This window comes from Impatiens glandulifera, chromosome 1 (assembly GCF_907164915.1).
Source record: "Impatiens glandulifera chromosome 1, dImpGla2.1, whole genome shotgun sequence".
Taxonomy (NCBI): Eukaryota; Viridiplantae; Streptophyta; class Magnoliopsida; order Ericales; family Balsaminaceae; genus Impatiens; species Impatiens glandulifera.
The window spans coordinates 80,044,104-80,059,684 of NC_061862.1; the positions used below are offsets into that span (position 1 = coordinate 80,044,104).

Below are 15,581 nucleotides of genomic sequence, written 5' to 3' on the forward strand. Positions count from 1 at the left end.
CACCTGATTGCGTGATATGATGTAAATGATGTAATAAACCATTTGTTGACGTTTCATAAATGAAGTGACGATCAATTTCAATGTGTTTGGTTCTATCATGATGAACCAGATTATTTGCAATACTGATTGTAACTTGGTTGTCACACATAATTTGAATAAGTCAATTAGGAGACAATCCTAACTCTTCAAGGATACGACGTATCCAATTTTTTTCACAAATTCTGAGTGCAAGAGAACGATACTCAGCTTCGGCACTACTCCGAGCGACAACATATTGTTTATTCTTTCTCCATGTGACGAGATTGCCCCATACAAATGAACAATATCCAGATGTGAATTTTTTGTTAATAATGTTCTCGGCCCAATTGGCATCGGTAAACACACGAATTGATTTGTCGTTTTTACTTGTGAATAGAAGGCATTTTCTTGGAGAATCTTTTAGGTACCTTAAAATCTTGAAAACTGTGTTCATATGATATTCGAAAGGTCGATTCATGAATTTGCTAACAACACTTACTGCGAAGTCAATGTCGGGACCAGTGTGAGATAAGTATAGGAGTCTTCCCACGAGTCGCTGATATCTACCTTTATCGGTTGGAGTATCGTCGTTGTTATTTTCAAATTTGTAGACTGAATTCATGGGGTGTCAGTAGACTTACATCTAAGCATTCCCATTTCCTTTAAAAGGTCTATGATATACTTCCTTCGAGATAAAGAGATCCCCTTCTTTGATCGGACAAGTTCCATTCCTAGAAAAATATTGAGGGGTCTGAGATCTTTGGTGTCGAATCGGCTACTAATGAATTCTTTCAAATTTTGAATCTCTTTTTTATCGTCCCCAATTATAATGTTGAGTGCAAGTAAATTGCATTAATTTCTAAGAAAATTGAGAGATAATTCTACACAACAAAATTAATAAATGGATAATCGTTTAATCAAACTGCGAAGAAATTAATGTGTGCTTAGATCTTTCAAAGGCAATGAACAATCAGTAGATGATAGTAGTATTATGAAAGATCTGCAACCATCGTTTGAAATTTTAAAATTTTTATAATTTCTCTCAAACTAAATTATTCAACAAAAAATAATAACAATATAACTCCATTGTTTTAGACCCGTAAATTTAACCGCCTCAAGCCAGCTTTTCTCGAGAAATGTTTTCAATAAGAACACTCCAAATAAGCCAAAGCCAAATATAATACAATTGAAAATGAATAGAATGAGATGAAACTAGCCCTTATTGCAGAGACTATAGAGTAAACTTTCCCGCCTTAAAATCCTCTCCCCTCTTTCTCCTTCTCTGCGAAAATGGAAGGACAAGCAGCCGGTCCCGGTAAAGAATTGGCAGCCTTTCTGATACGTCGTTGCTCCGATCAGCTACGTTCCGTTATTCTTTCACCGGATCCTCGCCATAGTTACTCTCTCTATGTGGAGTAATTCTCCAAATTACACACTCTTTCTCTCTTGTAAGTTTCATCTGATGTATTCTTCTTTCTCAACACTCTTTCTTCTCTTCCTCTAAGTTATGCAGAGTTAATGGATGACAATCAGCAGCTTGCGTATCTTGTTTTCTCTCAACCTTCAGAATTTCTGCCCTTGTTTGACGACGCAGCTAAATGGGCCGAGGTACTCTTCCATCTCCAACTCTGCTTCTCTTTTCGGTAACCGACGTTTGATTTATTCTATATTGTGATCGGTTAACAGAAGGTCGTATATGGAGATCTCAGAAATTGCGAGAATGCTAGTGTTAAGGAAATGGTGCATGTTCGGATTAATATTAGTGGTTCTCCACTAGAGTGTCCTGGTTAGAATTAGATTGAACTCAATTTTAATGTCAAATTGGTCAATTGGTTTGTTTATATGTGATAGTTTGGGTATCTGCAGAGACTTGTCCGACTATTGGACGTATAAGGGCTAAACATAGAGGGATTCTTCTCACTGTTAAAGGAACTGTAGTTCGGTCTGGAGCAGTGAAGATGATTGAAGGAGAAAGAGAGTTTATTTGCAAAAAATGCAAGCATAGGTTCTGATTTGGTTTCTTAATGTTTTATTTTTCTGCAGTTACTAAATTATTACACATTTTCTGATAGGTTCAAGGTCTATCCTGATCTGGAAACTAGTAATAGCATTACACAACCATTATCATGTCCTTCCCAGGTTCAACATCCTAGGTTCCATATTTCATATTCAAAATAGGAATAATCTGACCTCACATGGAAGAATGATCTTTGTATTTGACATTTAATTTGTGACTTGTTTTTGTTTGAATAACAGAATTTTAGAGTATGTGAAAGTACCAGTTTTCAGTTCATAGAAAATACTATAGTCTGCCATGATTATCAAGAAATTAAAATCCAAGAAAGTACTCAACTCTTGGGTGTTGGTGCTATCCCGCGTTCAATTCCTGTCATTTTGAAGGATGATCTTGTTGATGTTGTTAAAGCTGGAGGTACATTGTTCTTAATCTTGATCTAATATCTGTTAAGAAAGCCTTTCATTATTTTTTATAGCCTGTTAATTTACATGATAATGGAGGTGCAAATATTGTTGATCATAAGCATTAATTCTATTGCTCCATGTCTGGCTTTTCCACATATATTCTTGTATTAAATGTAGGTAAATTTATTCAGTTTTCATTCAATATCATGGTTTAATTTTTAACAACATACATGGCTTACCATCAAACATAACAATTGTTAGATTTTAATAAAACAAAATTTTAGTGCTAAATGCTGAATTTTAAGTGCTGAATGAGTTAAGTCTCGGCAAACTAAAAACTAAAGGAAAATATCTAAGTTGTAAGTAGTTGGTATGTAAGTTGATTTGGAATTAATGTCCGAAGCTACTTAAATACTATTTTACCCTTATAATAACTATAATTAGATTAATTTTGGGGGTTAAAAGTTGTCTTTTGGAAGATTTTACTAGATTACCAAGTTATGACATTCATAGCTTACCAAATTAAGCAATATTTTAGCTTAATTTTTAAAACTTAATTTGAGTTGAATTTAAATAATTAAGTAATTTTAAATAACTATTATCAACAAACTTAATTCAAATAAGTACTTCATTTAGTTTAAGTGATAAGCTTTGTTATCAAACAAACCAATAATAAACATAACAAAAAACTCTCTTCTGTTATTTGGTGATTTCACCCAAAATGGGGAATCAAACCAATCCGTGATTGATAAGCGATATCATTGAATTTCTTATTGCATCGATATGCTGCAAACAAACCTGGCCATAATCCTATTAAAAGAACAACATGAAGTTTATCCTGAATTTATCACACCATTTGCCTCTCATATTTCATGTAATAACTTCTCAAACAACATTATGCCCATGTTGGATTTATAATATTTGTTAGCTAATTTGTTTGCAGATGATGTAATTGTCACTGGGATTTTGACAGCAAGATGGTCCTCAGATTTAAAGGATGTGCGTTGTGACCTTGAACCTGTTTTAGTTGCAAATCATGTGAGGTAATCTTAGTTAACCCTAATTTTTGTTTGAGAATCCAATTAATGTCAGAGTTTGGCCTTTCACATGGTGCTCTATGTTATTATTGATTTATAGGTAGATAAATAATAAAAGTAATTTCTTGTTCTGATACACTTTGCCTGTATTTCCTTCACTTCTAGGAGAACTAATGAGCTGAGGTCAGGCATAGATATTCCAGATGAAGTTATCATGACATTCAAGAAGTTTTGGTTTGATTTCAAAGATTCCCCTCTAAAAGGTGAAGACCATTTTACAGACAGATTGAGATGATTTGTCTTTAACCTATATCACCACCTATATCACCTTACAATTATAATTTGCATAAATTGTCTATAAACTATATCAGGGAGGAATGCCATTCTCCAAGCCATATGTCCACAAATTTTTGGACTCTTTACTGTAAAGCTTGCAGGTTTTTCTCATTCAATGTCCAACTATCATTTTTTCAAGTTACTTGTAAGATTGTTAATGTAACTCTTCAATTTATATGCAGTTAGGCATTTCTATTGCAATAAAACAAAAGTGGCATGCATTTTCTTGTATGGACCATCTAGAAAGACTTCAAATATCAAATGAGGGTTTATTTTATTTTCTCAATGTAGTTGCTTTAACACTTATTGGAGGCGTGCAACATGTTGATGCTTCTGGGACAAAAGTTCGTGGAGAATCTCATCTGCTTTTAGTTGGTGACCCAGGTAGCTGCTCACTTATCTGAATGACTAATTTTGCTTCTTTGAATTAAGTTTATTTGATAACTATTATTTAAAATTATTTAATTATTTAGAATAATATCAACATTAAGATAAAAAAGAAGCTTAATTTGTTAAGCTATGAATGAGTAGGAGCTTCTAAAAGACAACTTTAACTTGTGTGGAATTAATCAAATTACGTCTTTATAATGGTAAAATAGTCTAAGTATAGATATTTTAATTTGGTTGATTCAACATTTATTTTCTAGAAACTTAACAAATTCGGCACTTAAAATTCAATTCAACATTTAGCATTTAATTTTCAGTTTTCAATTTTATCAAAAAACTTCATAGAACTTGAACAATTTATCCTATTCTCTTATGCAATAGTTATCTTTGTCCAAATGGATTCTGCTAGATTAATGTTTCAATCAAATTCAATGAAGGTACTGGAAAGTCACAATTCTTGAAGTTTGCTGCTAAACTGAGCAACAGATCAGTAATTACAACTGGATTAGGAAGCACCAGCGCCGGATTGACTGTCACTGCAGTAAAGGATGGAGGTGGTACCTCTTCCCTCCTAGCCTAATAGTCACATTTTGATTTTTTTTTTCTTTCAAGTTAAATTTATGCTATCTCAATTAAATTCTTACGTTATTTTCTTATTTCTTGCTTTCGTTTTTCCCTTCCCCTTTGTAACGTTTAAACTTTAAACTCATCTTGCGCTTTTTTTTAATAAAAGTTGACATTTAAAAAAAAAAAAAATTATGCTATCTCGCAGTTAAAATATCAAAATACCCTGAATCATTTAATTGAACCTCTTTGAAGTGGATTGTACAGAGGCCATTTGTTAGCTAGTAGTATGATGAAAGAACGTTAAACAAGTATTTGCTGATCTTTTCAGGGGAGTGGATGTTAGAAGCTGGCGCCCTTGTATTAGCTGATGGTGGTCTTTGTTGCATAGACGAATTTGATAGGTATGACCCCTTATTCTTACGTTAATGATCCTGAATATTGTTACTGAAGAGTTGAATATGACATTACATTTTCCCTTGCAGTATGAGGGAGCATGACAGGGCAACCATACATGAAGCAATGGAGCAACAGACCATCAGTGTTGCAAAGGTAAAATACCCATAAGTTGAATTATAGTAGATGTAAAATATTTATTTTCTCGATCTTTAATGTTCTTGAACATCTTTAAAAAATGGATAATTAGTTAAAAAAAATTCATGCTGTTATTTATTTTTTAAAAAGAAGGTAAACTTTTATGTCATAAAAAGTTGTGAACACAAAGTGAGTTCACTTTTGAACAATTATAATATACAGAAAGAATGGATTCATATTCTAACCCTTTTGTATTTGTTATTCTCATTCTTTCCGTTTATTTTTCTTTCCGCAAAACAAAATAAACAGGAGTGAAAAAACAGATACGAAAAGGTTAGAATCCGAATGTGGTTGATAGACTCCTCCCTGCTATCACATAAGAAACATATGTTTGCCATTGTGCAATTTGTTTTTCTTCCATTTGAGGTGTTTATGGGTTTGCTTTTTGAGTTTACCAAATTTACTTTATTGATTTACAGTTTTTAGGTTCTGTACTTGTTTTGGTACCAATGATCCCCAATGGATTTCTTACTTACTATTTCAGGCTGGATTAGTAACAACCCTTAGTACTAAGACAATTGTCTTTGGTGCAACAAATCCCAAGGGACAATACGATCCAACTCAACGTATCCTTCTTCATTTTCATTCATCAACAAGAACTGCCTTCCCAACTTATTCTTGTTTTACAACTAGGCTCTCTCACATCTTCATAAAATTAATTGCTTAACTGAATCTAGCTTTATCTGTCAACACTGCACTCTCTGGGCCATTGCTAAGCAGATTTGATATAGTCATAGTCCTATTGGACACAAAAAACCCAGAATGGGATGCAGTTGTTTCTTCTCACATTCTTGCTGAGGTAACCTACCACTAATACCCACAAAAACCTTCATGGAGTGTTGGCATGAAACTGAACTTATGATTATTTGAGATAATCAGCAGGATGAACCTGAGAAAGACAAGGCTGAAGAAGATCGGGCAAGAGTATGGCCACTGGAAATGCTTAGGAGGTGATTTCAAAGATGCTGTGGATTTGGTTGGATGATGTTTTTCTTCTTCTGCTTCTTAAGTTTGACACCATCCAGATATCTACAGGTATATTTATTTTGCGAAAGGGCATTTCAAACCCGTCCTCACAAAGGAGGCTGAAAGAGTAATAACAAGCTATTATCAATTGCAAAGAAGATCAGCAACTCAAAATGCAGCAAGGACGACAGTTCGAATGCTCGAAAGTTTAATCCGCCTTGCTCAAGGTGTGAATATATTTACCAATATCATCATATGATATGCAATTGTCTGTTTCCTCAACCATTAAGTGATTTTTATGCAGCACATGCAAAATTAATGTTCAGAAATGAAGTGACAAGATTAGATGCCATAACAGCCATCTTGTGTATTGAGGCATCCATGACAACCTCGGCTATAGTCGACAGTGCTGGAAATGCACTCCACTCCAATTTCACAGAGAATCCTGACCAAGAATGTATCCTTTTGTATCAGCATACATTCAAATTTAAATACCGTCTGCGTGTCTTACAACACCTTGAGATTGTGTTTGATATATATTTTCTAAAATAATCCATTTTAATTTTTGAGAAAACATTGTCGGATGAGAAAATGGTTAATTTTTGGGGTTATTTGGGTTAGGGTTTAGGGTTGCATTATTAAAATATTCTTTATATTTAAATTTTACAAAAAATAAAATAAGGTTTTTAATTGATAATTGGAATGATATATGAGTTTTTTCTGTTTACTTACACAAAGATAATAGATGCAAAGCAGGAAAGTCTGATCCTTGAAAAGCTCAGATTCGTTGATGACTTTCCTGATGTGAACATAAGAGAGCATGTTACCTGATTATACTAAATGAGGTAATTTCTAACTTGTTTTTATCTAATTTCTGAACTATACAATGATAATTAAAGCTTTATGCTTTGTTTTTGTCAAATAAATTAAACTTTAAACATCATATTGCTCTAGTTGAAAACACTTTAGTATTTGAATAGAGAAATTGCCAATAAATTAAATCTGTCACACTAAGTTCATAAACACTCTGTTTGAGAAATATGACCGAAATGGTATTTCCAAAATGAAATACACGAGTTTATCAGTAAACTCGACGGATTCAGTTACACATATCACAGTTGTAATTATCTTAACAAGAAGTTGAAAGCTCATGACAGTATATGAGTATTCAATACAGCCCCAAGAACTTCCACCAAAAGGTTCCTACAACTCCCCAGATTGTAGCATTGACAATAGCCATAATGAAGCCAATCCTGAAAACATCTGGAAGTTCAACATAACCCGCTGCAGAAAGAAAAAAAACATTATTATTCGGTTAGATTCAATGTCAACAACATAACAAAAACATATTATAGCGATATGCTCTTACCTCCATAATATACAGCAGCCTGTCCACTACTATAATGTGTTAAAGCTCCAAACAAATTTGTATTGTAAGCTAAAGCTAAAGCGGCAAGGACACCAGGTACACCTGAAGCAAGATGCATAGCTAGAAATGCGGAGTATAAAGCTCCGACATGACCTGTTTGACTAGCGAATAAGTAATGGATGCCGAAATAAGCTGCCTGAAGAACAACAAATGCAGCCGGCCAGCTCAAAGAGAAAGATTGAAGCAATTTGGCAACACAACCCGACATCCAGCTAACTATACCCAGGTTTGTCAGCTGGCCTGCCATTCCCACAAGAACTGCAAACCAAGCCAAAGTATCCCAAGCCGATTTTTCGCTTAGACAGTCGTCCCAATCAAGAACTCCAAGTAGCAAGAGTAATGATAAGCCAATCATGGCAGTTACCACACTTGGTATCCCAAGAGCATCTCTGCGAATATAGATACAATGAAATCATTCAATCATCAATTATAATACCAAATTACCCTTAGGTCTTGTTCCACTTTAGCCTAGTTCGGGTCAGGTTACTCGGGATTAATCTCAAATAACCTACTATTCAACTATAGATCCCCTCATCATTCAAATCATTGACCAAACATATCAAAATACCCTTTATCATTTTAAAAAAATCATTATATATTTATACTCCTAATGCTAATTTACTCAAGTAACTCATTTTCTGTTAACCTACTGGTTATCCAACTAACCCTAAGGCAAACAAGGCCTAGTTTTTGAGATAAGACGGCGAGGGCAAACTCATTAACCATTTATTTTTTTAACAATCATAATATCAAATTACCCTCGGGGTATGTTTCTTTTTGGTCTTGTTCGAGGTTATTTGGGTTTAATCTTAAATAACCCAAAATTCAAGGATACATCCCTTCATAGTTATTTTTATCCAAATCACTCATTTCCAATAACCTATATTGAACAAGATAACCCTAAACCGAGCAAAGGCCTAATAGATGGTGTGGGGACTTACCCGCAAACCCATAAGGAGACGGCGAGAAGCATAGTAGAAACCATGACCCATTCATTTTTAGTGACAGGGCCCATTAGATCGAGTTTCTTAGCAGCCATGGCTGGGGCATCTGGGGTGTCTTTGGTTTCAGGAGGGAAAAGCTTGTAAAGAACAAGAGGAGTAGCTAGAAGACAAACAAGTGCAGGTAAACTAGCTGCCTTAAACCATGAAACCCATGGGTTTGCAATGACAACACCAAGCTCCTCAGCTAGTTTTAAACAAAGTAGGTTTTGAGCTGCAGCAGTTAGGAAAAGTGCACTAGAATTACCAGCAGACTGTCAGCACACAAAAGAAGAAGACTTATTATATGATTGCAGCCAGCAATAAACAAAAAAAGAGAGTAAAGAAATGTAGTTGTATTTGCTTGCCAGCTAACCTGAAACTGAGATTGAATTAAGTAAGAACCAAGCTTCTTCGAAGATGGGTCACCTGGTTTACTTCCAGCAGATAGAGACAATGATTTGATAATGGGCAAGAACACACCGCCGGCCCTAGCAGTTGTGCTCGGCATTGCCGGAGCAATTAAAGCCTCACTGAATGTTAATCCGTAAGACAAACCCAATGTACTTTTCCCCAACATTTTCACAAAGTATGTTGCGATTCTGTCACCCAATCCGGTTTTGACAAACCCACGAGCGAAGAAGAAAGATATCACAATCAACCAAATGACTTCGTTAGTAAAAGCACTGAAAGCAGTTGAGAAGGTCAAGGTCTGAGTGACTATGGAGGTCGTAAGACCGAGAAAAGCCCAAGCCCCGACTGGTAAAGGACTGAGAACAAGACCGGCAATCGTGGAGAGAAAAATCGAAAGCAATTGCCAAGCTTGCATAGTAACCTCCGTCGGCTTGGGTACGAATAACCGGACGATTAAACCGATTGAGACTGATATTATAAGAGGGATGATTTTAACACCTTGAGATTGCTGGACTTTTGGTGATTCAACGGCATTGCTTTTATCTGACGCGGAAGATTTGATTATTGTTGTTGTTTTGAAGAGGGTGGTTCTGTTGGGTTTTGAAAAAGAATCGAGATTGAATGGAGATACAGTACGGTGGGTGGAAACAAGTGGTAATCGGGCGGCGGCGGAGGAGACTGCTAGTGGGGGCAAAGGTGGGGTGGAGGTAAAGAAGTGCGGCGGGGATTTGGCTAGGATGGATTGACGTGGACGGCGGTGCAGAGACAGGCGATAGGAGGAAGATGGAGAGTGAATTGCAAAACTCTCCATTGTAGAGTAGGAGTGAATTGAAGGCTGTTTGTTATCGGAATGAGATGGTTCTTATTAAGAGAGCAGCAGTGATGAAGAGGAGGAGGAGGAGAAGAGCGGAAACTACGAGGAGGACCCACTGTGAGATAGACGAGCAAAAATATGCATATAAAGTTGACATGTCATGTCTTTATTATAATGTTTTGTTTGTGCCCTTTGATTACATGGTTCAATTAGTTCCTAATGGGTTGATAAATAAAAAATACACTTCCCTTCAACGTCATTACCCAAAATCATAAACAAACACAAAATATACTAATTTATTATTGATAAATTTAGTAGGTTTGGACTTAAAAAAGTTTGGTCAACTATCTTTAAGGATTTTATTTATGTTTACCCTTTCAAATTTAGATTAATTAAAAGGTCCAAACTTTTTTTTTTGAACAGTTATCATATTCATCTTTAGTTATCATATTCATCTTTGGTCTCTTAGTTATCACTCTTAATACTTGAACTCAAAGGTCTAAACCTTGAGATATGACTCATTTGAGTGACTAGGTTTCTCACTGTTGATGATTATTGAAAAATGTGGAATAATTCATGTGCACAATTTCATGGGTTATGGATCAGGAACTATTTAAAAAAGGAATATGACTTTTATTATTATTAAATATAAGTTTACATTAAGTAATAATATATAGGTATTGATATTTGGACGCTTAGAACAAGTGCTGAGCTTGGATAATATCGTCATACATTACATACTAACAAGGTAACCATCTTCTTCTTCCCATAGGGAAGAAACTCTACTCTCCTCTACTCTCTCAAATTTGATTGGAAGATATGATCATCACTATCTAACAGGATGAACATCTGTGAAAATTATTACTGTTCTTCTCAAAATCACGACGGGTTTTGTCCCATGAAATGCATCATCTTATGCAATCCACCCTGTCGCTATCCTTATTCATCTGACGAAATCCCACCTCCGCCCCCGCCACCACCCATCTCAATCCCTTCAGGTTCCAATCATCAATACCCAAACACTCCCCAGCTCATTGTCATCGCCCCCTTGGTCTTATTTGCTGCAGCTTTATTCTTCTTCTCCTCTCTCAACATCTACAGATACTATAGGAACACCCAGAACCCATCACCAACCACCACCTGGCCGTACAATCATAGAGAAACCCACCTGCATCACAATCATGATCATCATCATCATGGCGGCGAGTTGAGCCTAGAAGAAGAAGAAGAAGAAGAGCAGAGTAGCCCCGTTCTTGATCATCCCATCTGGTACATAAGGACGACAGGGCTTTTGCCGTCTGTTATAAATGGAATTGAAGTTTTGAAATTCAGGAAAGAATTAGATGTACAAGGAAAGAATTGCTCTGTTTGTCTGAATGAATTTGAAGAAGACCAACTCTTACGGATTCTCCCAAAATGCAGTCACGCCTTTCATATTCCATGTATTGACACTTGGCTCACTTCCCACACCATGTGCCCCAATTGCCGGGCCTTGATCGTATCCCCCGCCCCTCCACTGCTGCCATCGCCTCCTCCCGCCCGCTGCCCAAATTCCGGTGGCCCAGGCGGAGTTGAATCTCAGGAGAGATTATTGTGATGAGAAAGGAAACCACCGGTGATGATGAGGCAACATATTCAGGCCAATTCCAAATGGAAAAGGACTATAGTAATAATAATGATAATAATGTGATTTGGAAGCAAACATGTGAGCTAAGACCCTGTTTGTTTGGTTAAGAGGTAAATAGCTAGCTTTGCTTTGTTGAATATTATTATTTAAAGTCATAAGACTCATAACACTAATTACACATATGTATATTATATATAAAATGACCATTTAAGAATTCCTTAAACAGTAAGGTGTGATCCAAACAAGGCCTAATTAAGCTATATATGATTAATTAGATCCACAAACGCATTCTTCATCCTTATTATAATTAGCTGATCCTCCTTTTGCTGTTGTTGCTGCTTCTTTCTTCCTTGTGGAGACGTCATTGAGCACGTCTCTTGCCCATTCTGAGAAATGTGTCTGGTTATAACCAATCTTTCCACTCTTGTAAAAGGACATGCACCTTTTGTCATCTTCCTGATACGGACAAGACCCATCCCCAACCGGATCCCTCCATGCCCCACGGTGGATCATGCCCGACCAACTGGCTATCCAGTGATACACGTACTGCCCAACTCCGGCCAGTTTCAGCCATCCTTTGGGGAAGAACTCCAAAACACTGCTGTTTCTATCCATTAGGAACATGTTTGTTAGTTGTGCTCCGTGTGGTGATATCAATATGTCCGTCCACTTCATAACTTCCACCTTCAAAACCAAAACCAATATTAAAACTATATATAAAACCAAACAGGGACGTCCTAATTGTCAAGTACCTGTTGACAGAAAGTGAGGTTATTGGAGTAAGCAACTCTTAATTGACAACCTTTCACCTTCATACACTCTTTCTCGAAAATCCTAATCACTTCACTTTCATTCCTAAACGATCTTGGTCCGGTTCTCATAAACATTGTCATTCCGATCAAGGGTCTGTTTTGGAGCGTAGTAAGGTTGCACTGAACCCTAGCCCTACACCTCATCAAATCGTAAACCTCCACTCTTCTTTGTCTAGACATCCCCCCTTCGTTGTGTCTCATGACAACCGCCTCTTCAAAACAGGCAGTGGGCAAGTCCTCGGATGTACTGTTTCCGCCTGTAGAAGGCCAGTTTTGAAAATCCTCTATAAGAAGAGGAGCAGAAAAAGTGGCCTCCATAATAGTCCTGAGCCAGGGACTGATGCTGCTCCTAAGTTCACCCCAATGGTAAAGAATCCATCTGCATATGATGCAAGATCGATCAGATCAGGAACAATATATATAATGAAATGCAAAGAAAAAGAAAAGAGTGGTGAAGGTTATAATGCATGCAATGCAATAGTAGGTACCTAGAAGGTGGTATAGTAGAGCAACCGGTCTTGATGTGCCAAGCTACAAAAGGGACCATAGCTGATAATCCATGCCATATGTTGTCGTAGTTGTAATGATTGTAGGACACAAATGTCTTTCCCTTCATGAATGTTGCATTTTCGGGCAGCGAATCAGCCCACGCCAGCCCATACGAGTTCCAGGACCCGTCGTGCGTGTCCTTTCCACGGAGGCACAATACTCGACCGTGTGAAGCTTCTGATGGAAATCTCTGGTACTGAACCTCACCTTCTTCCTGGGTATCGTACATAGAGCTGATGAACCAGGTGTGGCCATTATGTGCAACGGAGGCATAGCGCAAGTCCTTTAGAGGTAGAAAAGTGACTGCACGCCGGAGTCGTGAGGCAGTAGAAGACTGTGGCGGTTGGGCGGTGACAGTAGTAGTAGTAGTGCAGTTGGTGGTGGAAGGGGGGAAATGGTGGATGAAATTTTGTGGGTGTTGATGAATTATAATGACGATGAAGAGGAGGATGACGGCGCAGATAGGGAGGAGGAGGAGGAGTAGGAAAGAAAGTTTTGGGGATATGAGGCGTGATTTTGGTGGATTAACGTGGATTAGTTTGCTGTTTGAATGAAGCTGTGATCTATTTGTTAATGTTTCCGATGAAGATGATGACGATGGTACTGATCTATTGTTCATGGTGGTTGATTTGCAGATATGAATCAATTTGAGGAATTAATTAAAAAGGGGACGAAAACACAAGTGTGGTTTTAAAGCCAACTTCACATGTAAAAGGCATTACTTCATGCATATATGATGGATCGAGCAGTTCATGCAATATATGGATTATATATATATATATATAGCTAGTCCTTTGCTTGCTTGACCAATCTCTCTAATTTCTAATAATAAATCAAGTTTAATTTTATTCTGAATTTTCCAAGTGATCAGTTCAAATCCCATTAATATTTTTGTTTTTTTTTATCTTATAAAATAATAAACTAATTCATGAAAAACAAAACAAAACAAAAATATCAAGAGCATCATATCCTTATCTCATAAAATAATACTCTTAAATAACCAACACCATTCAATCTCTTAGAGATCTGTTTTAGATTTAAGTATTATTGCTTGAATCTTATAAGAAAAAAATAATCAATTTTATGTAATATTGTACATAGTTGAGATGATTAACATTTTTATTTGATATAAAAAACAAAGTATTTTGTAATTACTTGAGTGATGAAATGAAACACATCAAAGATTAAATTGAACAAAATGCACTGTTACCAAACTTAGTCAAACACCCATTTATTATATAGTTTGGTGAAGAAAAAAGAAAAAGAAAGAAGAATTGAAGTGTTTTGCCTTCTCATTATTTTAATATAAATTACATTTTTTTAAAAGAAAAAAGAAAACCTTATATTAAAACAAAAACTTTAAATTATTTACTATAACTCTAATTATATAACTTTAAGTTATTCATTTAAAAATTTCAAATTTACATATATTCAAACAAGTAGAGTCGGCTACCTCAGATTGACGTGATTTTAATTAAACTTAACTTGTACAAATACATATATTTAGGAATATTACAAAGATATATATCTATACAAATACATATATTTAGGAATATTTTTATAAGTTTTAATTAAACTTAACTTGTACTTACCTAGCAGGTTAATCTTGAAGGATATAAAATAAGGATGCATTAAGCCGTTAAAATGAATAATGATCAACTATTTTAAAAATTGTTTATATAATTGTTCGGTTGAATGTTAAAATTAAAAAAAGAAAAAAAAATGTACATTTCATAATTTTCTTTTTTCACTTAAACCTTGTAACACTAAATTGACTAATTTATTTATATGCAAATACAGTTCATTATTAATGAAAAGTATAGATTGGAAAGCTTTAAGTGAATTAGAAACTAGCTAAGCCTTATTTAATTATTTATTAGGTGTTATTATTTGATGAGGAAAATGGAGTGAAACATAAAAGTTGCTTTATTGGAATCTCATCCAACTTACTTCATCTATCTATCTATATCTTTATAGAAGAAAACGGTTACCCACTTGCTATTGCCAAATAATCATATAATAATAATATATCATCCATTGCATTCCTTGTTGCCCATTCTCTTGATAGTTACATTATTTAAATAAATGATAAGAGACAAAATTCCAGGTAAATCCAATAATCATCATCTATCTTCCATTGCATTCCTTGTTGCCCATTCTCTTGATAGTTACATCTATTTAATTTGCTTCTAAATTAAATTAATTATGAAAACAATAATCATCATCTATCTTGTCTTGTCTTGCATAATAAATTAAATATTTCAAATTTAAGTTAAAATGATGGTCATTATTAGCTTTGTCCAACCATGATCATTCATTTAGAAAACTTCATATACTTCAGAATTCCACACTATCTTATTAGACTAAAGTTATTATGGTGGATTTAAAAAACAAAACATAAAATTAGCTTCAAAGAAAATTGATATGAGTGTGATTTAAAAATATTTTAATGCTAACCCTGGGGAACTAATATAATTATTATTTTTTAAAAGTTGAGATATGTATATTAGTTCTTGTTCTTGAAACTACTTCTATTTTAATTATTTTAAAAAAAAAAAATTAGTTATTTATTATAAAATATTATTTAGATACAAAAAAAAAAAATAAACCTTATAAACATAATTAAATATATA

At 35.1% G+C, this 15,581-nt stretch overlaps 4 protein-coding genes across 6 annotated transcripts; 2 read left to right on the forward strand and 2 right to left on the reverse strand.

Annotated features, from left to right (window-relative positions):
• Nucleotides 1–1,204: 1,204 nt before the first annotated feature.
• LOC124919057 (probable DNA helicase MCM9) lies at nucleotides 1,205–7,222 on the forward strand. 3 transcript variants are annotated; one of them, XM_047459187.1, is made up of 19 exons: nucleotides 1,205–1,433; nucleotides 1,524–1,626; nucleotides 1,705–1,804; nucleotides 1,885–2,023; nucleotides 2,091–2,157; nucleotides 2,275–2,449; nucleotides 3,383–3,482; nucleotides 3,642–3,739; nucleotides 3,848–3,913; nucleotides 4,104–4,196; nucleotides 4,637–4,753; nucleotides 5,095–5,167; nucleotides 5,249–5,315; nucleotides 5,842–5,923; nucleotides 6,035–6,156; nucleotides 6,237–6,307; nucleotides 6,393–6,550; nucleotides 6,628–6,780; nucleotides 7,069–7,222. In XM_047459187.1, the coding sequence occupies exons 1-19, from the start codon at nucleotides 1,309–1,311 to the stop codon at nucleotides 7,152–7,154; spliced, it is 1,995 nt and encodes a 664-aa protein (XP_047315143.1). In that variant the 5' UTR covers nucleotides 1,205–1,308; the 3' UTR covers nucleotides 7,155–7,222. The 3 variants fall into 3 exon arrangements, with proteins under 3 accessions (XP_047315143.1, XP_047315144.1, XP_047315145.1); XM_047459188.1 differs by having other exon boundaries at nucleotides 6,240–6,307; XM_047459189.1 differs by having other exon boundaries at nucleotides 1,708–1,804.
• A 52-nt stretch (nucleotides 7,223–7,274) lies between these two features.
• LOC124919058 (dicarboxylate transporter 2.1, chloroplastic-like) lies at nucleotides 7,275–10,073 on the reverse strand. Its single transcript, XM_047459190.1, has 4 exons — nucleotides 9,109–10,073; nucleotides 8,694–9,007; nucleotides 7,693–8,141; nucleotides 7,275–7,607 (listed from the first exon to the last, which is right to left on the reverse strand). The coding sequence occupies exons 1-4, from the start codon at nucleotides 9,955–9,957 to the stop codon at nucleotides 7,492–7,494; spliced, it is 1,728 nt and encodes a 575-aa protein (XP_047315146.1). The 5' UTR covers nucleotides 9,958–10,073; the 3' UTR covers nucleotides 7,275–7,491.
• Nucleotides 10,074–10,681: 608 nt separating this feature from the next.
• LOC124933734 (RING-H2 finger protein ATL54-like) lies at nucleotides 10,682–11,557 on the forward strand. Its single transcript, XM_047474171.1, has one exon. The coding sequence runs from the start codon at nucleotides 10,802–10,804 to the stop codon at nucleotides 11,555–11,557; it is 756 nt and encodes a 251-aa protein (XP_047330127.1). The 5' UTR covers nucleotides 10,682–10,801.
• Nucleotides 11,558–11,854: 297 nt separating this feature from the next.
• LOC124933742 lies at nucleotides 11,855–13,567 on the reverse strand. The gene is made up of 3 exons (XM_047474177.1): nucleotides 12,888–13,567; nucleotides 12,340–12,778; nucleotides 11,855–12,271 (listed from the first exon to the last, which is right to left on the reverse strand). The coding sequence occupies exons 1-3, from the start codon at nucleotides 13,565–13,567 to the stop codon at nucleotides 11,855–11,857; spliced, it is 1,536 nt and encodes a 511-aa protein (XP_047330133.1).
• Between the last annotated feature and the right edge of the window lie 2,014 nt (nucleotides 13,568–15,581).